General features: G+C 40.1%; 1 protein-coding gene across 2 annotated transcripts in view; it reads left to right on the top strand.

Annotated features, from left to right (window-relative positions):
* The window catches only part of ALK (ALK receptor tyrosine kinase), a 306,734-nt gene that overhangs the window by 139,515 nt on the left and 142,733 nt on the right, over nucleotides 1–24,486 (top strand). For both annotated transcript variants that reach the window (XM_058020712.1, XM_058020710.1), the window contains exon 4: nucleotides 1,640–1,841. In XM_058020712.1, coding sequence (XP_057876695.1) covers nucleotides 1,640–1,841 — 202 coding nt within the window. The remainder of the gene's footprint in view (nucleotides 1–1,639; nucleotides 1,842–24,486) is intronic.

Below are 24,486 nucleotides of genomic sequence, written 5' to 3'. Positions count from 1 at the left end.
GCAGGCTGTACTTTATGTATTTCTTAATGTTTCTTTCAGTACAGATGTTTTCTAGTTTTAGATGTCATTAATGTGGTGTAAATGTAAAAAACACTGTTTTTGACAAATATATCAAAAATGCTGTGTATGATAAATGTATGTATGTGAGGGAAACAGTGTTTGATAGGAATCCAGTTTTCATTTGTAGCCCTTCCTTTATTACCCTTTGTGTGACCTGAGATGATTTGCCAAATCAGACTTTTTCAGAGGGGCCATCAGTGAACACAAGTGCAGTTCTTGTGTTCCAAACCAGCACCTTACTGTGAGCTGTTAAAATCTGAGCTCTTGACTCTCAGTTCAGTGAGAGAATTGAGGACAATCAAATAAGGACAGTTCATTCACCAGAGGCCTCATGGAAGGAGGTGAACTCTGCTGCAGGAGCTCAGAGTGGCTGCTTTGCACCTCCTGCTCCACCTCCTGCTTTTCACCCACTGAGGTGAAAAGGAGAAGGATCCATTTGTAGCTCCTCAATAGTATTCCTTAGACAGTCTGGACATCACATGAGCCATGCTCAATGGTGTAGGAGATAATTTCTCTGAAGCTGCAACCTTGGCATTTTCAAACACAAGCTTCTGCTCTGGCTGAAATTCATGCACATTTGAAAATAAGCTTTAATTACAGCCCTGTTGAGCCTTAATTTCTCTCTCAATGGAATTACTCTTCATCAGACCTGCATGTTTTCAGTATTAACAGACAGGCTGTATTAATGCATGCTCCAGGTAATGAAGACAATGAGATTTCATTTCCTAACCAGTCTTGCTAGAATTTGTGGAATATCATGATTTTCTTGCTCTGAGGGTCAGTCCCTTTCATTTGCCAGCTACAGGCCCCAGTGTGCTTGTTCTGTGGACAAATTGATAAATTAGTCAGCTGCCGAAAGGGAGTCATTTGACTCACCTGAAATGAGCAGCAATGGGATGAAAATACATTACCTCTGTCCCACTGGATAAGCCTCAGATTGTATTGAAATAGAATTAGGCCAAGGGAGTCAATGTAGTGGATAATAATGAAATGTTTAATGTGGATTAGCTGCATATAAAATTAATACATTAGGATGAATTGCTGAAGAAATGAAACTGTGTCAGACCTTTATCCTGTCTCTAATATTAGACTTAAAACTGCTGCAGTCTTCTGTTTATAGAAGAGCAAAAGAAAAGCTATTGAATTTGTGTTCCTTATTTGGGTGAGAGGACTAGATACAGTATAAAGTGTTAAAATTAAATATGTATGTACCAGAGCTGTCAAATCAGGATCCAGCAGAACCAATGCTAATATACTTGGGTCTGAACCAGCTCTGAGAGGTTAAAGACAAGAATCTAAAGCTAAAACTCCTTAATCACCTCTGTGGGCTTTTGTCTTCTGGGAGTTAAATCTAAATATAATTTTTATTTTGGACCATTCAGAGGTGACTTGAAGTGTTGCTTTAATCTTAATAGGTTTAATAGAAAATGGGCACGCTTTCCAAACTAGATGGCAAATGAGGTATGGCAGGGCTGCAGAATGAGCTGAGACATAAAACTTGAAATTATTTATCTGTAATCTAGGAGGCCTTGAGGTTTTTCTAATTGTTAAAGCTTTCTTGTTGCATCCTCTGTTCCAGGTTCTTTTCTGTTTCTCAACGCATCAGAGAGGCCGAGCCCGACCATCCTGAGCCCTTGGCTGAGGAGCAACAGTGATCAATGTGTGGTTCAAGTGGCTGTGTACAAGTTTTACCAGCAGAGTGGAGAATATATTGCTCGTGTCCATCCCATTGATGAGAGCAGCAGTGAAATCTTGTCAGAGGAGAGTCCAGAGAAACACGGGTGAGTCTCATCCCCTCGTTTCACTCACAGCTTGAATTGAGAAAAATCACTCGACTGTGTAGCCATAGAGCCACAAAATGCATGCTGCACATCTGAGGGGAGCAGGACATGACACTGAGGAGGTGCTTGTCTGGCATGAGTCTAAAATATCATAGAGGGTTGTGCTTATTTTATCATACAAAACATTAGCAAATTCCCAGGTAATTGAGTTTCTAAGTCAACACCATATTTATTCTCAGCGTTTGCAGGTACACATAAAGCATGGATACTCATCCTCAGGTTAAAGATTTTCTGCTTAATTCTCTCTGTGTGATTTTTTTTTACTACTTCTTAACCCACTTATACTATTGGGCTTAGAATATCTACTGAGTCTTTGCAGTTTCATGTGCCTGCATACATTTTCAGTTTTGTCTTTACTTCTGATTTTTTTTGCCCATAAAGCTGTTCAGAACTACTGGCAGGGGAGGAAAGCTTTTGATCTTTCAAGGGTGCAACTGTTTGAAATGTTTTATCCTCTTTGTGCAATTAATCTTGATGATGTTTTAATTTGTCAGACTTCCTGTGTATTCTTTTAAATTTTTGTTAGCAGCAAAACAGCAGGAGATGAACACAGTAAATATTTCAAGATGCTGTAGGAGTAGAGTAACTCGGAATTTAATTTGGATATATGTGAGGCTAATGTTCTACCTGCTCTATATACTGACTATTTAAAATTTTTATTTCTTACCTTTGTTGTGAAATGTGGTAAGGAGCATAATTTTTACCAAACATCTCAAATGTTCTTTGTTTTGATGTGATAGATTAGAGAGTTCCTAATAGCAAATCCTGCTGGCTTGTCCTCGTAACAAGATGTGATTATCTGATTACTGTCTACAGCACATTCCATATCTTCCAGTAGCAAAAGGAAAATGTGCAATAAAAAGCCTTGCAGGAGATAACCTAACTCATAGAAACAGTTTGAATAGTTGTAATTCTCATATAACACATGGCCTATAAAAGTGAGGAGGAGAGCTTGTGTGTGGATCTAGATCATACTTAGTTCCAGCAACATCATCCAAATTGTAAATTGCTGTTGATGTCTGGGGAGAGGTAATTAGAGGAGCCACAGCAGCTGTCTTCTTCCTTAGCTCTTTGCAAATGCTGTGTTCTGTGTCACAGCTAATAAACATGCTTTGTGCAAAGTGCCTCCTGTGTTGGCACTGCCTCTGCTCCTTGGCACTCCCAGGGAATGTTGCTGTGTGTGGAATGCTCAGCATGGAGGAGCTGGGCCTGGGATCTGTGGGTGGGCACAGCTCCCTGGGAGCCCAGGCAGGTGCCAAATGTAAGGAGCCTTGGAGGGAAGGGAAGGATTGCTTTAAGTACAGTAACAAATTCCTGCCTTTGCCATCTGCTGGGGATAACGGGGATGACTCAGCTGTGTGCTGCAGATGGAGATCGTCACCGCAGTAAGGATGGTTTGTGCTTTTGCAGAAGGTGGCTTTGGTTATAGCTTGGCTGTCCCATATGCTTGCCAGAAGTGCAGCTTGCTCCCCAACAGCAGCTCTGTGGGGTGTGGATGGCTAAGGGTGTGCCTGTGGCTTTCATGGGATTGTACGTCTGACTCCTTGGTACTCCACGTGCTGGAAAACTCCAGTTGGAGCCACCAACTGGTTCATTTTCCCCTTCTCCTTTGGTCCTGTCCTTTCACTGCAAGAGGCAGTAACTCCTCTCTCAGCTCAGCAGTGCAGAAAAACTCTGCTACTGTGCCCACATAAATGTCACATGGGGATGGTTAAATAGCGTCTCACAGCCACAGATGAGAAGGCAGCAATTTGTCACCATTTGCCCTGAATCTTCATTCCAGAATTTCAGTGCCCCTCCTTTGTTTGGAGGGATAATATTAGCTATTCCAGCTCTGATAAAAAAACATGTAAATCTCACTTTTTAAAGCACCTTTTTACGAATCCAGTATAGCTGATTGAAAGTCAAGAATAAATTCAATGGTGTTCTTAAATGAACTAGCAATCCTACAGTGGAAAACTGTTCTGTTCAATATTTTATTTTGTCTTGGAAATTGCAAACAATTGTGTTCTTTTATAATGAGTTCTTTGACCATGCTATAACCAAATAATTTCTAAAATTTTATAAGGATTTTAGCTCTAGGCACAAAGTAATTGAATTCCCCAATGATGAGTCTGTGCTAGAAATAAAAATACTTTAAAGTTTCACAGCTGACACTTCTTTGATTCTATGTGCTTTATATATTGCTTTGCAAACCAGAGGTGTAAAGTGTGTGACTTTGTATGTGCAGTAGTGAGTCCATGCATTGCTTGAGATCAAGCTCATGGCAGGAAGAATGTGTTTTATTGAAAAAAAAATGCATATGAAGGGTAATAAAGCAATAAGTTAATTCCAGGGTGGATTTCCTCAGATCTTGAACTATGCACAGCACTAATATCTTCTTTCATTTTTTCCCCCTTTTTAAATTGTATAACCCAAATTACATCTATTAAGATCTTACAAGGTCTTTACAGTTCACCTACATTTACAAGGAAAAAAAAAGCAGATGCTGTCAGGTATTACTATTTCATTCAGAGTGAAACTAGGTAAGTCAAGGTTTTGGGTGACAGCACTTGAGGCTGATTTTAAGTAGAATATATATAAAGCTATGAAATTGTATTAGGTAAAGACAGTATGGCCCCCAAATATTTATTTGCTACCAGAGCTCACCCATGTTGTCTTTGTGTGTAAATTACTGGGTGTGATTATGCATAAAGACTCAAAGCAGAACTATGGATGTTCTGTTTGCTTCTCTGGTCTCATTTTTTAGAAAAGAAAACAGCCTGTGGACTAGAGTTGTATGAGTTCCATAATGAGCCAGAGGAGTTGCAGAAATGGTTGTTGGGAAGACACCTTTTTGTTTTATTTTCCTAGCTGACATATTTCCCTGCAGCTGATGTATTGCATGCGGGAAGAAAGGTGGCTAAGCTAAGATGCATCACACTGCAGTAGGGTGATGGGGCAGTGGAACACACACCAGGAGCAGAATGGCAGAAGTGATGGCCGGGAATGGTTCCTGAGGGATGAACACCAGAGGCTGGCGAAGGGATACTTGTTTTGTGGTACACAGAAACTCTGCCAAATACAGCCATAACTTTGTTATATAATATATACTTCCTACTCAGAAGGTAACTATGTCCTTGCTTATCAGTTCAGCAGAATTATATACTTGTTAAAATTATCATTCATTTTAAAGAGCAGTAAAGTTTTACTCCAGTTTAACCTGTGAGTTTTGGAACACCTTTGGTTAGACCTTCCTAACTCCTACACAATCAGTATGACTTCTCTATGGGGAACAATACATCACTGTGTTCTACCAGAGTTACTTTTGTTGCATGGCAGGGTTTCCAGCTGCTCTGAGTCCGTGGATGTTTTTGATGTGGTTAGTCTTTTCTGACATCTCTTGCAGTGCTGTTGGGTTTTACAAGCACCCGCAGATGATACAGGGAGAGAAGCAGTGCACTGCTATTGATCTTTTGTAATGGCAAAAGAGTTGTTATAATTCCTGCCATGCAGCACAGCACTCTCTGATTTATCTCAAATGACACCAGATGTGGCTACTATCTTTTGCCATTTTTCTGTTTCCATGGTGCTGTATACAATCCTTTCTTGCTATTTAATGGGGTTCCCATTTTCTATTTCTGTAGGTGAGGAGACATCAGGTATGTTTATGTTGCATGTTGGTAATTTAGCAAAGCAGAATTGCTGCCACAGTTTGAATGTTGTCTTCTGCGTACTTGTCAGACTGTCACTGTGGTCACTGATTTAATTTCACCTTTCATCTTTTTTTTCCCATGTGTTACATTTATAATTATAAAGCAAGTAAAGATCTTAAGTGTGCTTAGTAGAGTGGCGAGAACACAAAGGAAATCAAGGAAATCTTGTCAGCAAGGTTAGAGTTTGTAATAAAGGATTGATTTTAATTTATTTTGATCTGTGTATTTTGGATATATTAGAATTGGGCAAGGAAAAAATTATCATGGTTCATTTTAATTATCATTATTACTTTACACCTCTACTTGCACTATTAATGGTGAGCTGCAGTATTATATACTATATGTCAAACCAAACTTTTTATAAGAACATAGCAAATGACACCTAATTTCAATGTGATCTTTTATTATTGACCTCCCTCATCACCAAGCTTGAGATTGATATGAAGACTTTTGTGTAAATATGTGAAGCTGAAGGTGTTTCTGAAATAAAACATGAAATGTGAACATGTATGCATAAGAAAGGAAGTCACAAAACACTCATACTTCACACAGCCAGCACTTCAGTAGGTGTATGAATACTGGCGCACAGAGCGCTTCCAACAGAGAAAGTTCACCTGGTTCTGAAGGCTGCTGCAAATCATAATAGGCTATTCCCTTTCTGGCATCTACAACTTCACTTAAGATGGATTGCATTGATAGATGTCAAGGAAAATATATGAAGGAATCAGAAGCATCTGTCACATTTGACCTTGGGGCTTGAAATCTGAAGGTTATTTCTTGTACTAGTCCTGTTCCTTTTCTTTATTTCTTATCAGTAGCTTCAGTAGCCTGTCTCAGAGACCAGGGACTTAATGGAAGGATTTTCTTGTTTGTTTGTTTTATATTCTTTTTGTGATGATGGGGGATGTTTGTTTGGTTTTCTTCCCCTTCTTGAAAAACTTCACTAAATTCAAGCCCTTGTTTTGCAAATGCCTGGGCTAAGACATAAAAAGAATGAAGACCAACATCTTAGTGTGTTTTTTTGGGGCATTTAAACTTATTTTTAAGCATCAAAATATGTCTCAAAATTTACAGGATGTTTTTAGTCTGGGAGAATTCTAAATCTGGAGTTTAAGTGATTCCGTTCAAACTATGCATTTGAGAAATTCGGGTAATCCAGGAAAATAATTTGGATTTATGGATTCGTTAGAAACTAAGCTCTCTCACCCTGATGGCCAGGTACCACTAATCCTTAATTTTAGAGAGATAACTTGAGTTGTCCTAGACAGAAAATTAGCACTTAAACTTTTACTGTGCTATTACCCACTAGCCAACTTTTAGTCCCTTTCAGTCTGTGAAATTAAGTGCAAAGGGAGGAAAAAAGGGGAAAGAAAAGTAAAGATAAAGTTGGTGTTTCCCCCCTTCCCATTTCCCCTTTCCCTTTTCAAACCATACTGTACTCAATACCTAGGAAGAATCAGTTTTATATCCTTGATAGCAAATGCTTACATGTGGAAAAGAGATTTTCTTCTCTACCTAATAAACCTTTGGTTCTTCCTATACGTCAAGTCTAGACCTGAGGAAAGCTTTAACTCTGTTGGTCATGGCACCTTGAGGAGTTTGTTGCTATTTAGTTTTTCAGTTTGTGCAGCATCACAGAATCAGTTAGGCTGGGAGAGACCTCTGAGATCTTGGAGTCCAACCTTTGTCCAAACACCACCGTGTGTGTCAACCAGACCATGGCAGCAAGTGCCATGTCTGGTATTTTCTTAAATATTTCCAGAGATGGTGACTCCACCACCTCCCTGGACAGCCCATCCCAGAGTCCAGTTGTCCTTTCTATGAAGGAATTCCTCGTAATGTCCAACCTTTGCCTCTCCTGGTGCAGCTTGAGACTGTGTCCTCATTGCTGGATGCCTGGGAGAAGAGACTGACACCCACCTGGCTACAGCCTCCTTTCAGGGAGAGGTGGGGAGTGATAAGGTCTGCCCTAAGCCTCCTGCTCTCCAGGCTGAACACCCTCAGCTGCCCCACACAGGACTTTTGCTGACTCTTCAGACTCTTCACCTGCTGTGTTGTCCTTCCCCAGCACCTCAGTGTTTTTCCTCTAGTGAGGGGCCAGAGCTGGACACAGGATTTGAGATGTGGCCTCACCAGTGTCAACTGCAGGAGGACAATACTGCCCTGGTCCTGCTGGTCATACTCTTGCTGATCCAGGCTAGAATGTCCTTGGCCACCTTGGCCATACTCTGGCTGGTGTTCAGTGCTGCCAGCCAGCTCCCCCAGATCCTTTTTGGCTGGGCAGTTTTCCAGCACTTGGTCTTGTTGATCCTCATACTGCTGGGGGGATTTAAATTGAAATAATTCAGGATGTGTAAGGTAAAATACAGCACTGCAAAGTTTTAGGCAATAGTATGAACCTGATATACAAATGTCTGCACATTTGTAGACCATTTTCCCATTCTACTTGGGTACAAGATGATGTGGCCCAAGTTGTCACTTTCACACTAGGGTGAAGTAAATGTCTGTACACTTCTGTTATAAAAGTCTTGGTGGTCTTGCTGCTGCTGAAGTGCTCTATTATTACTTGAGATAAACATGGGTCCTTTTTGGAGATTTTTTTTTTTTTTGCTTTAGAGCATGCCTTATTTTTCCATGTAGCCTTAAGACAACAAAGCAGTGTCTTCAAAGGGCTTCAGAGAGGTTTGCTCTGTTGTCAGTTGAGATTGGGCTGTAGCACCTTATTTCTTCTTACATATGTATGGAAGTGAACTTTTTATTACAATTAATGATATACTAATATTACCAGAAACTGAATTTTGAGTGCCATTCACTGTTGTGGCAGATCATATTGTAAAGGAACAATATCCTATGACCTCTAGACCAACCAAGGCCAACTGACTTAATTCAGTAGAGAGTAATTGCAATTACTTTTTTTAGCAGTCGATTACAATCCCAATCAAACTGATAAAAAATCAGTTTGGGGCAATGTGGGGGGAAAGTGCTCTTTCTTTTCTTGTAAAATATGCTATCAGAAGGTTATTAGCTGGCAGTGCTGCCTTTTATTGATGTCTGCCAGATTCATGCAAATAGGAAGACCAAAGTTGTGTAGTATACCTCCAATAACAATGATGAAAGGATGGAAGATGTAATTTTAAAGTGGAAATAAAGTAGAAAATGAGAAATATGTGTCAAACATGAAAATTTTGCTTATTACTGAAGCACATTACTTACTATGCAGAGAATGGGACAAAAAAAAAAAAAAAGAGAAAAGTGTATTGTTCAGGGTAAGGGCTCACTCTTTACCAAGTGAAATAGCCTTTTCAGCTGCTTTGAACATAGTGCTGCACACACTGTAGTGTAGGAGGACTGGAGTGGGGAGCAGGATTCCCAGTATGCCTTGGCACATACAATTTCTTCAGACCACTCTGAGCAACCTAATCCAACTTTTATGCTATCTAAAGCCTGGGCACAAAGATTTGTCATCTTAAACTTTTGTACCTTGTATCCTTCAGAATTATTTTCAGGTTCCTCTTCTCTGGCTGTTATGCTATTCTCACTTTCCAAAGTATGGGTCGGCTTTTTTCCCCCCATTCTCTCATTCTTATTTCCTTGTTTTATAGATCTTGGGTTTTCTTCTCTACACAAAGGCTTCTACTCCAATTTTTTCAAGTCATCCTAAACTAATCTTCACAACCTCATGTTGATGTTACTCCATGCTGCACTTCCTATCAGTTAGGACATGTCAGGATGAATTGAATTTTGATAAAACCTAAACAAGCAAACCACCTGCCACACACCATCCAGCCTCCTCTTCCCAAGCCTGCACAAACACTGCAGTTTGACATCTTTTTCTTTGTTTAGGTGTCCTTTCTGCCATATGAAAGATTTAGGATCCTTCACTGTGTCCAAGTATCTTTGCCCATAGCAAAATGCTTTCAACATTTGTTTCCAGACACTGGGCAATGAATATTGCCAGCCTTGTTTTAGTTATTTTTCCACTCCCCTCCAGCTAAGCTCTGTGTCATTCTGCTGTTGGCCAAGTTTTATAACAAACCTGTGATATAATTGCTTTCTGTATCTCCTACTTACTTTTGACCTTAAAATCCATCTGAGTTGTGTGCACCCTCCTCTGCTGCTGTCCCATTTTGGAGCATGGCTTTGTCATTGTGTGCAATTTCCTTGGGGCTTTCCCTGCTAATGCTTCAGAATCTCCTTCTTATCCCAGGCAAATCTACCCTGCTGTAGGAAGTACTGTAGAAGATTTACAAGGTAATATTCCTGCTTTCAATTTCAGAGAGAAATTAACTAGGTGCTGATAACTTTGCAAGACTTTAAAATGGTGTCCTTGACCCATCCACCTGCTAAAAGCATTCCTGTAGTGGGAGTGCAGTTGATTCTGCATCCCAAGTCAGGTTCTTGGCTATCCCCCTGAAATTCTCAGTGGTGTTCAATGACTTGCAGAACAGAATTCAAGTTTTGTGGGGTAGCTTTGCACCCTCATTTTAAAGAGCACTGTCTGTTTTGCTGCTCACCAAAAATGTAGCCTATAACACTCAAGTGCTGGTAAATTGTGTGTTTTCCACACAAGAAAAAAGAGAGAGCTCTGATAAACTTGACCTCTAACTTACAATTTGCTTCTGCATATTAAAAAAATCAAAGGCTTATTCAACAGGAATTAAGAAGCTAATTCTCAATTCCCGCGTGGGAAATTGAATGAAGGCTTAGTAATTATTTAGATTCTGATGTGTCCTGCAGTGGCAGAGGCAGCAGCTTGAAATTCTTTTCAGTGGTTGAGGAAAGCAATGCATGACTTTCCACAGGAATACAGTGAGGACTGAGCTGTATGACACCAGTGTGGAGCACTTCACAGAGCTTTTAATTTAAAAGTCATGTACCATATTTGTTAAATAGTATTGCTCCTGCCAGAAGGCATTCTTCTGTCAAATAGCTACCTTTATTTTGTTTTGAATTCTACTGCTTTCTATAGCACACATCTAGTGCAGTAGAAATTATATTCCTTTAATAAAATATTTTTCCAGAGCTCTTTTTTGTATTAGCAGGGCAAACCATTATTGTCAGCAGCTACTCTAGCAAAAACATGGGGTTTGGGTTTACACCAACACCAAAGGCACAGGTTTCAGACAGGCTTGTCAGATCTGTTTTAAACAGTGCTTGAGTCAGGTTATTTCTTCACTTGTGCACTTTTGTAGAAGGCTTTCCCTGCACTGTGCTGATTGTTCTTCTGTCTAGGGAAGCCATGAACCCTCATGGCTTGCTCAGTAGCATTTTGGTATCTTGTCCAAAGAATTGAACATTCCTCCGCACCACATTTGGAAGTGCTGGACTTTTCCCTTTTTTCTTTTTTTTAATTTTTTCCTCAAAGGGTTGTGTTCATGTGTTTTACTTTATAGACATTGAGTTCTCTGAATCATCAAGAACAGTTGTCAGCTTTTTATAAACATCAATCCATAACCTTGTGGTATTTGTTGTGTCTTAGATCAGGCTGACTAGATATGATTTTCTGTTGGGAATAGCAGCCATGAAGTTTGTGTGCTGAATGCAATTGGAGCTTTTCCTGATTATCCCTGGTTTGATGTGCCATTTGTGCTGATGGATTGAGGACACAAAGATGCATAATAAAGTTCTTTTGGACAAGGCAAAGATATTCCAGGCTGGGATTGAACCTGCAGCACGTCTGTCTTTCTTGGTGAACTTCACACGAGGATAAGATTGCAGAAGATTGGCACAAGTCTAAATTTTTCACAAGGCAATGAAGTTTTTATGACTCTGCTTTATCTAGCAAGGAATACAAGCAGTAGAATAAATGAGACAAAGTCAACAGCCTCTCGTATTCAGATCAGTGACCAGTTATTATGATGCTTTTATAATAGAACAAAATGACACTAAGGGGGAGATTTTTATCAAAATATTTGCATTGAAATACTTCTTAATAAGGAACCAAATAATCTGATTTTCTTCAGCAGAAGAAAATTCCAAAGCTTAGAAGTTTCCCTGTGCAGTGTGCTTGCTCAGAGATGTTAAGATAATTTTAGTGAGATAACTGTTGTCGGTACATTAAGTGCAGTGGACAACCTGATTATTTTTAGGATGTTAAACATCCTAAGAATGCCCAGCTAACTTTACTGTCACACCAGAAAATAAAGCCATGAGATGATCTGTCTGGATATTGTCTTGGTTTAAATGTGTTCTCAAATCTAGCAACTGGGGTTTTTTTACATCTCTGCCCCTCTCTTCTCTAAATGCCTGTCTTTCAGGAGGCTGTGGCTTGGGAAGCGTGGGCTAATGCTTTTGACACCTCAGATCCGTATCAAAACCATGATGATTGCAATTTGTTATTATTTCATGCCAGATGAGCTGTTGAGAGGCCCATTTCTTAAAGGCCTCTAGATTACATCTGACACAAGTTGATTTCCCTTTTTTACAAAGTCTCTTGTCTGGGAACTTGGGCTCCTTTCATTCCTTTAGGCAATTTCTCCAGTTAAAAGCTGGGACATGTATGTGGTCTCTTTGAAAGGGCATTGACTGCTCTTAGTTTCTGTTTTAGATGGAGCATTTTGATTGCTGGTATCAAGGCAGTTACAGCTGTCAGTAAAACAGCTGCTCTCAGGCAATGAGAGATGCCATCAATGTTTATCAACATCAGGCCACTAACAATATAATAGATTTTTCAAGAAAATCATGCTTTCTTTTTACTTATTGCCTTCTACAACTATTCTAGTACAAAAGGGCAAAAATATCCTATAGAATTTTACTGACCTTTTTCCTTAATAATTCAAAAATTGAGAGATTGGTGTGGTATTGGGTGATAGAATTTCTGCCTTCCCATCAGCTCTTTTATCTGTACTTGATATTCCCAGGCATCTCTTCTCCCCTCTTCACTCCATGTCAACACTTTTCCCTTCTAATTTTGTATTCCAGGCTCTTCTTCTAAACAGGTTTCCAAACCCTCAATAGGTCTCATTTTCTCTCTCATTTCATCTTCACTCCTGTCCTACTTGTCTTTGGCCTGGATATATTTCTTCATCCCAAATTCTGGGTCCAAAAGCTGGGGGGAGTATCATGATTTAACTGTGAAGAAAATTAACTCTATCTCAGACCAGGGAGGCACTGAGCAGCTGATTTTGTGTGACCAGCTCTTGTACTGCCTGCTGCAGCCCAGATTGTGCACTGGACACTTTCCCTTGTGCATTTCAGCTGCTGCTTCTGTAGGAAAATTTCTGCCAAGAGAGCACAAACATCAGCTTCTTGGAGCTTGCAAACTGACCTCCAGTGAGGTGAATTTTCACAGCAACAGCCATGTAAACAAAGCAAGTGATTCTATAGCTCTCCAGAAATTCTTTCATCAAGTGGTCTGAAGGACTCTTAATAGCACTAAGACCTGAAGGAGGTGGCACTGTACAGAGGGACACAGTCAAGCATTAAGGTGTTCTAGCAGATCATTAGTGAGCTTGGTATTCAATAGATGTGTGACTAAGTGGCACTGCATTGATGGTATTTTTTACTAGAAGAGGGCAGGTTTTGATGGAGAGGGATAATGTTGATATCTGGGTTTTCAGACTCAAAGGAATTGATTCCTGTGGAGATTTTAATGTGTATCTTCTCTGCTTATTTGAGTGGCCCAACACTGTTTGCAGAATGGGCTTTAATACACTCAGTTTCAGCATAAGCACAAAATCTAACTTTTCCATTTGTTGCAATGCAGAAACATTTGTGGGGCAAAATTAGGAGGAAGAAATAATTGTTCATAGGCTAGGGCTATTCTAGCTCTGCATCTGTCCCCGAGTCCTTTTTATGAGCAGCACTTGGCAGATACATTTCTACCCTCCGTGGGAATGTACTCTTTCCATCTTCTCTTCCCTGTGCTCCTCTCAGCTCTCCTCAGTGCCTCAATACTCCCAGTTCCTGAGATATGGATGCCTGATTTGTGTCTAACTAAATTGGGAACGTTTTTTCTGCAAATTAATCAGTACCCCATCCCAATTTCGTGTGCCTTTGATGCCTGGTTTTAATTGCCTGAAAGTAGAAAGCTTCAATGAGCAGAAAAATTAAAATTGCAAAATCCTGATGGCTTTTTGTAGTTGAGTTATTTGCTTCCAACACCAACCTGAAGAGTATGTTTTTCGCTTGGCTTTTTCCTATTTTTTTTCCTTAAGTGAGTGAATGTCTTATTAGCTTTTCATTTCTGACAGAGCCTCAGGCTTAACTGCAATGGATAGACAACATTTTAGCTCCAGAACATGAAACAAGTTCTTCTCTCCTAGATTCTCAAAGAGATCTTGCCAAGACAGTGAAACAAACTCTCCCCTTCTTTTGAAGCAGGGCTTGACTTAGGAACAAAAACTGCTCTTTCTAACGATTGAAACCCCTAATATGCAGTAGAGTTTGAGGGATTTCATGAGGGGAATAAAAGTGGGAATGAAGGACATTGTGTCCAGCTGAAAAACCAGAAATAATTTAGCACAATTGCGTGATCTTTTATTCAGAAAACGTGTCTTCCATGAAATCAGGACTTTTCCCGTGAAAAAACTTGTTGTTTTTCCCATGTTGGTTTCTTGGACTGACCCCAAATGCCTTCTTAGCTCTCTGTTCAGGTTTACAGTGGCTCATTTTGCTGCCTGAGTTCACATACAGCAAAGTCTGTCCTTTTTCACAGGGATTGTTCTTTATTCCTGTGAGACAGCACGTCTTCTCCAGCCGCCCTGTGGCATGTCATGCAAGTGACATGACTTGCAGAGCATCATCAGAATGCTGCTGGGAAAACTCTTTCCATGAGGAATCATAGCACTGGAGTGTCTCTGTCAGTGCTGCACAGCAGCGTGGCTACATGAGAGAGTGCAGTTGAATGATGAATCTACTCAGACAATATTGCAGGTCACATATGTAAAGCAAAGTAAAGCATGCTGATAAATTAATATCTTTATTTTTGTTTACTTTAAAGATGACCAAAATGTGCTCCTACTTTACAAATTGTTTGGTCTTATAGAACTTAACGAAGTGAAATAGCAGAGCCAAAGGGTCCCATATTTTCTCAGACTGAAGAGTAAAGTTACTTTGTGAAGAAAAATCCCCCTGGTGTAGAACAAGTTAATTAGTTATCGAGTGGAAAACAAGCTGTCTGTCACATTGCTAAATTTCAAATATGAAATTTGTTGCCTTTTATCCACTTGGGTTTTTTTCCTAGGGCTGATATAACTGTTTCTCCCAGTATTGACTTTTTCTTAATCACTTCTTCTTGTAGTCTTCTGTAATAATTTACGCCATGATCATGCTCAGCTATTATCTGCTGGCTGATAATAGTTTGTTTTACAAACAGCATTCATTGTAATGTAACTGTTCAGTACTGGCACAGCAAGCCATGGCAATAAATTCTGCAGGCTACTGTCATTCTTTGCTCAGCTTTTCCTCAGTTATCCATCAGAAAGTATTTTATTTTCTGTTCCTTGCCTGTGACAGCCCTAGTGAGAGTTGTTTGGGTTAGTGAGTTTTTTCAGCATTTAGGTGTAAAATTGATTTTGATGCCTTTTACCTCTGAAACACATTTTAAACATCCTATTGGAAAGTTTAGGATGTTCCTGAGGGGCAAAGGCATAGCCTATATTGTCTGTCTTTTTATACAGTTACCCTTTTTGACCATAATAGTTATTTAGAGTTGAAGATCCACAGGATGCCTTTGGAAGGAAGAAAAGTTGGCAGCGATACCAAAGGTTTGGATCATCCTGTTGGTTTGAAAGTCTTCAGTTCCTGAAAATGAGAGACGACAAACCCCACAAAAACCTGTGTTCACAGCTCATGTGGCCCAGAAGCCTCTTAGTCTTGTTTCTGGGCCACTCTCATTTCTTACTGAGCTCTGTCTGATGTTTACTCTTTTCTGAATATGGTATCCCTGGGTTTCTTCCTCCTTGTCTCTCCTTTATATCTGCATTATACCATATACAGGAACTATCCTTTTCTCTCCCACTCTCTAAAAAATTACTTTTTTTCTCTCTCTTTTTTTCTTGACATTATGAAGAAATGAGAGATTTTTGGTTTCTGCACTGGCATTGCCTATGTAGGTAGTTTGTGTGTGTGAGAGAGTTTGTGTCTTGAGTGTGACACACTATATTCTTAATCCTTCATCCTGGAATGACTGCTGAAGGGTGGCTTTGTGGATCCTTATTTCCTCTTGGAAAAGCCTTCATTGTTATGCCAGTCTCATCCATCTTTTAGGGAATGCAGGTGTAAAATTATTTGATGCATAAGCTCAATATGTTTTCTACCACAGGAGAAGGAAGGGAGGGGAGTGTTCCTCCAGCTCATTAATCAGAATGAGAATGAGAAATTGTAACAACTTCTCAGTCATTTACTATTTGCTCTAAAGTAAATCTGTCTAAATATTAGTGCACTGGTGGTAGTAAAAAAACCCAAAAAAACAAAGGGGGGATGAGGGGGTGGGCCGGAAAAGAACCTTGTCATTAGCTTGTCACATGCTGTACATGGTAGACCAAAGATATATGTACTGTGGCATCTCTGTAATGAAAACTTGAGCAATAAAAATAGTTTCTGCCATGTTCTGGAATAAGGAACTCCCTGAGGAAACACATTAACAGTATTTCACATTACAAATTATTATTGCATATTCAGCTATTGTTTCAAATGAGAATTGTGTGTATTACAGGGCAAGGGAAGGAAGACAAAGTTAGTGTTTCTTCTGTAAGCAGAATTAAGATTTTGTGCATCTGGCTGTGTAAGTTCTGGCCTATGAATTTAAGTTAATACTTTAACAGAATAATTAGTTTCTTGTACCTAGGATGCTTGACGGACTTACACATATAGTTCAGGATATACTGGGAGTGCTGAATATGTGAATCTCTTCACTTTCACTGTGCTTAGACAGAAGTAGTGTAGTGTGAAAATGAGACTTGTTGGATGTGTCTAGTAAGGAGTCATCTCCCATGCTGAATGTAAAAACATCATATTACAGAGGTTGAATGTTACCAAATACAGTATTTTGTGCAAATGGTATGCTTTCTGCCATGCCTAAAATTCTTGAATTAATCAAATGCTTTGTTTCATGCACTCCCCTCTCTGCACTCAGGACAGTGTGTGTTTGGAAAGTTAATCATCTTCATTACCTGCTTACTTTCTAATTAATTGTATGACCTTGCACAGGAGGTGACCATTGGCCTCACAACAATTTGGAAGAAATTTTAAAACCTCACTGAGGGTTTCTGTATTAACATGTTGCCAGCAGAAAGCTAGTTGTTAGAATGCTGCTTTTTCTTCTCCTCCAGCCTCCTTTCTAGAGGAAGAATGTTCCTCCTTCTACCCTTTATGGTGCCAGGAAACAGCCTCCAGCCCTTTTCTCTGAGTTGTGTGTTGTTGGCTCTGACTGCATAGTTCAGCTTCCATTTTCTGATTTGTGAATGATGGGATTGATACATACTAGCACTTTGAAATTTAACTCCAAGTAGATGTAAAAGTGAGAGAGAAAAAAATATTTTTATTGGTATGTTAGTTTCTGGGTGGAAATTGAAAAGTGTTAGAGATGACAGTGGCTCCAGACATAGTTCTTTGTTTGCCCTGTTAAGCATCAGAAAACTGAATCTGGGGGGAACTGGATCCTATTTCCAATTTCTGCATTAGCTTATGTAAAAGGCAGGAGAAAGAAGTGGTGTTTTATTTTATGGTCCTTCAGTTTGCTGTGAAGCTGGCCTGAGATTAAATGGGGTGAAGGGAGCACCTGTGCCCTTTGACCAATCACTCCCAACTTGAGAGGAGAGCCAGGCTGGCGTTAGCAGAATCCAAGAGAAGCGAACCAAAGTGTGCAGAAAACATTGATTTCATTCTGCTGTTATAATTGCTGCTTTCTGGAGACACAGCAGTGTCTTACCCTGCTCACCTTTGCTGTGGGATGCTGGATGTGGCTGCCTTGGAGAAGGCCCCAAAGGAGCAATGCATAAAGCTTACATTTTTAATCTCATGTACTGCTCATATTTGTGTCATAATGATGCTGCATCAAGACAGTAGGATGTCTAATCCATATCAGCAATGCATTTATATTTGCATTAAACTCGTGCTAACAGTATCATTAACTTCTTAGTGATATTATAGCATAGCCTTGTGAGTATGTTTTCAAAATGCTTCTTGTTGAAAGAAATTTGTGAAGCACTTTATTGCTAGCCAGAAATGGTTCTAACAAACCAGTGAAAGGCTTTCTAATTAAATGAAAGTAGTTAATTTTCCTTTTTCTTCCACTGAGATTGCAAGCCACAGTGGCACCCACAGATATCCTGCCTCTGTACTCAAAATGACAGTGAGCTGCTTTCCTCTCTACAAGTGCCTGGCAGAGGATCTGAGCCACTCCATTCACTTGCAGTCCCACATGCTGGACAGTTCTGGGAGGCGAGAGTGAGGCACTACTGCAGAATGAGTAACTGAAATGTTGATTTGCCATGAAGTTGCCCATCTGAGGCAGGTGAATCTTGCATCTCAGGTGTGGATGAGGGCATCTTAATATTTCACTGACAACATATAATGAAAAAACTATGTAATTTTGTAGAGGAAACATGATTGGCCAATATATAATTGGCAGTATGTTACACAGTGCTTATCAGTGTCCAGCTGACTAGAAATAAAGCAGCTTGACTGAGAAGACAGTATAAAAGGTTTTTTGTATTTTCTCCTTTATTTTCTTCTCTATTTCTGGTGTTCACAAGTTGTTTTTCCTCTGGTGTTCCTAATTCCTAAGAAACAAGAGAGATGAAAGTGGTCTTGTTAGGAATACTGTGTTGTATCTTAATATTTCTCTTCCATGATTTGTAGTAGTAAATGTGTCTATAATGATATTTGCAGGAAACACACATGGAGCAGGTACAGTCTGAATCAAACCAAACTGACTTTAAATGATCAAGTGCCTGCAGAAAACATCCTTGGTGCTTTCTTACTTAAATGAAAACCTGTCAAGTATGGGTGCCATGATGCTGCATTCAGCCATGTGTATAAAACAAAGAGCTGGCAACTGGAAGAGAGTCATCAGGTGGGCACAGCAGCAATTGAGTGAAGCATGAGGGTCTTAATGTTTAGACAAATGGGTGTCTTATGGTGTGTGTCTTCAACAAAGTGACATCAAGATTTCTCAGAGCCCATTTCAAGCCCTCTTGATCAGGAATCTCTCCACAGAGTTTACCAGTCTTTCAGTCACATCCTAAATCAGCTGCCAGGAGCACAGCCGTGTTTTGGATGTGATTTGTGTTTCTAATATGCTTTGAAATATTTCAAATCAGGGGCTGCATCTATGGAGTATTTTTTATATCTTTCTGTTTTAATATATGCAATGTGTTGCAGGTAAGTTTGGTGAAAGAAATATGTGGAAGCATCCCAGCAAGTAAATGTCATTCCTCACCCCCTTTTTTAAATTAAAAAATAGGGAAACTGTGCCCAGATCTCCCTCACAATTTTTATCCTCTGATTGAAATTTCAGAAAGTAAATTTCAACACATCAGTTTCAAGCAGCAACAGTCAGACAAGTAAATTGTGGCTATAAATGTTGATTTTAAGTACTCTGAATGCTGACTGCTATCAGACTTTATCTTGGATGTTGGGGTAGAGAGTGTGAGCAGTTCCCTAAGGCAGAAAAACAAACTGCTAGAGGAACAAAGAAGTTATGCTAATAATACATGACATGGTTCAGCCATATATAATTTAATGCTTTGCCCTTCAGCAACACCTTTCAAGTAAAAATCTGCTAGACTTTATCAAATAATAAGTTTTTTATTACATCCTTTCTGTTGTCCCACAGATAGCAGATTGGAAGAAATGTTAAGAGACTCATCACAGCTCTGTATTCAGAGCCCTGCAGTCTTGTGTCACAGTTGTGTGGTGGTGTTAGAATTCTTATTTTTTGAGCCTATGTCCTGCTGAATGCTTGCTCTGAGCCTTGAAGAATTTTTGTCATCACACTGGTTATAGTGATTTTTTTTGGCTGGCTTATTTTTTTGTTGTTGTTTTCTGTGAGCACTGTTTCTCTATTGCATAATTGGGTCATAATTGGGATCCCATCCTTCAGCTGTCTAAGTGCTAAAAGCAAAATTTTAGCTAGGGATTTTCATGGCTTTAGCCTGATAAAATAGAATAATAGATGGGATCAATTCAGTGTTCAAGTTAGACTGTGACCCAGAGCAGGTAAGATAACTTAAAATGCCTCCCAGAGTTCACTGGATATAGTAACAGACACATTTGTCTGTGTGAAATGAAACCTGCTCTGAATTGTGCATGTTGGGCAAAGCTTGACATTTGGAGAGATTCTAAAATTTTCAATTCCTACAGAGGGAGTGTAGTACTCTGTACCACCACTGAGGCTGGAGGTGTTTCCTGACTTCATACAGGTTAGAAGACACACCTGTGACAACTTCATATTGAATTGCTATGATCATTTATCTCTCTTGCTGCAGTGAGTGTTGCTATCAGTGGTGGTGGTAGTGGTGGGATCTTGCCAAGCCTAGCACTAATTGCCAGCACCAGCCAGTATGTAAACCTGGACAGAATATTCTCCTGTTAGTTGGAAAGGTTCCCTTGACCTGCAGGGTGGAAGGTGCCTGGCCTTGAACTGTTCATAAGCTTTGCTTATCAGAAGAAGGTAATTGTCAGATATTGATATCTGACAGTTTTGCAGCATAGGGAGGGTTAGGTCAGACTGGAGGCTACTGCCCAGCCCTGTGTTCCTGTTGTTCTGTTTTGTACTAATTTTCGTATCACAGGGAGTCTTTGTTTTTTCCATCTCAGAACAAATTTAATTAGTATCTAAGTTTAAGAGCTCAATTCCAAACATTCTGAGAATAAAGCTTCCTGCTATAAAGATTCTAAGATTAACCCAAATCTCTACTTATTGTTACAGTTATCAGCAATAATCTCTTTCAGAAATTGTTAATATAAGTGTGAGATCAAACCTGGTTTCCTTGAGTAGGACAAGTGTCAGGAAAGCCCTGTTCTGGAAAGATAAGCAGTACCAGTGATGCAGAGGCACAGTTTTAAAGAATGAAATTTTGGAATCTGCTGAGCTCTCTTTTTATTCTTTAGCTCTTCACACACCATTATCCACTATCTAGTTCAGTGTGGTGCTTCAGCATAAGTTGAATCCTCCCAGCACAGAGTGCTGGTGTTGAAAACTTTCATGTCCTTAAGTTACATACAGCTTCATCAGATCTCAAGTGGTCTTTGAAAATTCATTAATTCCTTACTCCTGACTGAATCAGTGGAGATGTGTTCACTTGGAATCTGCTGAATTAGGTATCCTTCCTTTTCACAATTTCCTTTGTTGTTTCTCTGGTACAGATTACAGATCTCCCCCATGGTGTTCCATCAGAAATGCACAAGCAGCCTGCAGGGCATTCAGCCCTCAGCATCACACTCTGCAGGCTGCTGACGCCTTGTGATGGATCCACAGGTGGGTGGGAGATTGTGTTCGTGTCTAATATGGCTTGCCCTGTTTTAACATGTGGGCTTGGAGAGGTGGCCAAACCTCATAGCTGACCCAAATGTAAAAGCTGACCTTTGGCTTTGAGAACCATAAAGAGCACAGGTTAGATCAGACCTTTCTTGGGCTAATACTCAGTTTCCAGGAATGAAATAGGCTTTTCAAAAGACTTTATGTTGATGCTGAATTATCTGCTTTTCTTCATCTTAGATTTTATCCTTTTTTTTCTTAATCTGGTATTTTCTGTAGCTACTGTAGGCTTTGAAAGAGTAGGTTAATAAAAGAACATGTTAGGAGGTTTTTTTGTTGTTAGTTCTTTTTTCTTTTAGCTTGAATTGTTTTATGTTGAAGGAAAGCCAACACCTTTCCAAGGGGTGGGTGTGTGTGTTCCTTGTCATGCCCCTCTCTTCTGTCCTGCAGAACAGCCTGGAATGTATCCTGCTGCACATGGTACACCCACAGCTTGGACCACTCTTTATGAGTCCCCCCATTGTTCTTTCTGAGTCCCTGCTGGTATTTCTCTCTTGGAGTGATGTTTGGGGTGGGGTGAGTATTGATCCCTCTTTCTGGGGAAACAGAATTATCAGATGAAACAGAAATTCCACCATGAAATGACAACTTTTTTGAGATAGAAGTAGAACTAAGGTTGGTATATTTCTATCCTATTTTTTTTTCCAGAACAGTTTCTATTTCAGATGGAAATACCTTTATTCAGAAATTGTCAAAGAATCATAGAACCATAGCACAGTCTGTGTTGGAAGGGACCTCCTAGACCATCTAGTTCTAACCCCACTGCCATGGGCGGGGACACCTTCCACTATCCCAGGTTGCCCAGAGCCCCATCCAGCCTGGCCTTGAACACTTCCAGGTATGGGGCAGCCACAGCTTCTCTGGACAGCCTGTGCCAGTGTCACACCACCTTTACAGTAAAGAATTTCTTCCTAATATCTAAATCTTCCCTCTGTCAGTCTAAAGCCACTCCCCTTGTTCTATCACTCCATACTTTGTAAATTTTCTTGTAGTCCCCTCCAGGTACTGGAAGGTGATGGTGAGCTCTCCCCATAGCCTTTTCTTCCACGATAAGCACTCCCAATTCTCTCTGCCTGTTGTCACAGGAGAGGTGCTCCAGCACTTTGGTCATCTTGGTGACTTCCTCTGGACTCATTTCAACAGACCCATGTCCTTCTCATGTTGGGTGCAGCACTCCAGTTGGGGTCTCACAAGGACAGAGTAGAGGGGCAGGGTCCCATCCCTTGCCCAGCTGGCCGTGCTGCTTTTGGTGCAGGCCAGGATACAGGTGGATTGCCAAGGTTTGCTTATGAGATTCCCAATAGTGTCTTGTTCACAAATCCTTCTTAATAATTTTAACATTGGGTGCTCTTACAAAGATCTGATCCTTTTCTGACCAGGTAGTTGGAATGCCGTGTGTTACAGCTGACAGCTTGTTCATTAGCATTCCTTGCCTTGCAGCTTATATTGCTTGGAAGTATGAATAATCACCATTACTGTGGAAGAATGCTTTGACAACTATTTGTGACAACTATTATAGCTGTGTGCTGATTTTATGAGGAGTGAGTAAGTGTCTGCAAGTGAGTTAACAGCTTAATCTGCTCCCTTTCTCCCAACATGACTCACTAGAGCATTTCTGTATGCACTGCTGCCACCTCTCTCCCCAGTTGCTGCTTGATTGACAATAATCTGATCTCTCCATACGTGTTACCCTCTCTGTGCCACACAACTTTTGTCACAGTGCTGATGCCACTGACTTTCAGATCCTCATGTGAGCTTCCCCTGCAAGAGGATGTGACTCATAGGCTCCTCCTGAGATCCATTTAACACACTGAATTAAATCCAAGTACCTGTTGCTGCTTGTTAGCATGTTCTGACTGACTGACTGGGACCTTACTCCTTAGTCTTGAGATTTTTTGTAATGTTAGATGTGTACATGCTATATCACAGATTTATGTCACTCTAGGGTCCCAATTGCTTTTTATTTTGGGGTGGTTTCTGCTGACTGTGTCTCCATGAAGAGCTACAGAATACGTGGTCTCACTTTACAGCATGTCCTTAGTGCGCAAATATTTCTCCACTTGCTTTCTTAGCAATTCCTCTTTTTGTAATAATATATTGTGCTCTCCACTGTGCATGCAAACAATGAACTCCAGTGTCATTATCTAAGCAGCAAAGAAAACAATGAGCTGTGTCCAACTCAGCTGTTGAGCTACTGGATGATCCTAAGCAAGGCTTTGTCTTGATTTCCTTAGCCTGGAGATCCATCAGGGCATTGTTAAAGAGGATTTGGGTGTTGGACCATCCAAAATATAAACATTTGGCTGCTGTGTCTCTTGGAAATGATCCAGTGCTCACGTGTGGTTTTGAAATAAGGCCTTAGTCAGGACTTTCTTTGTTTCACAAAAATCATTTTCTTCTTGTGCTTCAAGCCATGTCTTTATACCTGCTAAGTCTGCCTGAGTTTTTGGCTGGCCAGCTAGCAATGCCACAGGAGATTTTCACAATATTTCCAAGACTCCAACCTCACTATCCATTGCCTGTTTCAAGGACTTAAGTTCCTCACAAAGATCCCCCAAGTTATATCCTAAACTTGTGTCAGTTCTTACCCTCAGGTCAAATTATGAAACCCAAAATAGTGAGCATTTCTAAAAACACTGACCTAGGTAATTCTTGCTAAATCTTATCAAAGCCCAGCTGGAGATGAATGAGTAACAAATATTAAAGCTAACAAGGAGATACTCCACTAGTACAAGGAAATTCAGGAGAAATGTTTGTTCATTTTGAATAGGAAAAGCCAAAAGCAAAGGATATTCTTTCTGACTCGATTCTTCATGAGCAAAGCCTGATCTGAGATCTGTTTGTATATTCTTATAGCTTGAGAAGGAGAATTGCAGCCAACATCAGAGCAGCAACAAGTCAGGGACTCTTTCCAGAGGTGAATGTGATCAAATCCATGTGCTGGATGGGCCCAACGGGCCTGAAAAAGTAATCTGATGTGTTTGTGGGATTGGTATACCATGTTTGTGACAAAATATGGTGACTGGGAAGGAGGCTGGCAAGTTTCTAGTGACTAAAAATAGCAAGTATCATATCAGTTTTTTGGAAAGGCAAGAAAATGGGGTCCTTTGGATCTCATCAATTCCATTCTCGTCCCTGGAAAGGACTTGGTGCACATCAGCTTAGAGTCAGTTGGACTAAATTACTTTTAACCAACATTTTTATAATTCTATTTTCTGAAAATGTAACCCTGATCTGATTTTCATCTCTTCATTTCAGGTAAAGTTCTGTTTCTTAGCCCCAGTTGTGTTCTACTAAATGTTGTGTACCTCTGATGGGCCTCATATTGATGCTTATCACAATCAGAATGCCTGTGAACTTTCAGAAAAGTTAAGATCAAGTCTGAAGCTACACATTGCAGCTTAGG

The sequence above is a fragment of the Melospiza georgiana genome, chromosome 3, assembly GCF_028018845.1.
Source record: "Melospiza georgiana isolate bMelGeo1 chromosome 3, bMelGeo1.pri, whole genome shotgun sequence".
In the NCBI taxonomy this organism is placed as follows: Eukaryota; Metazoa; Chordata; class Aves; order Passeriformes; family Passerellidae; genus Melospiza; species Melospiza georgiana.
Note: the sequence above shows the minus strand (reverse complement) of the source record. Positions and strands in the feature narration are given on the sequence as shown.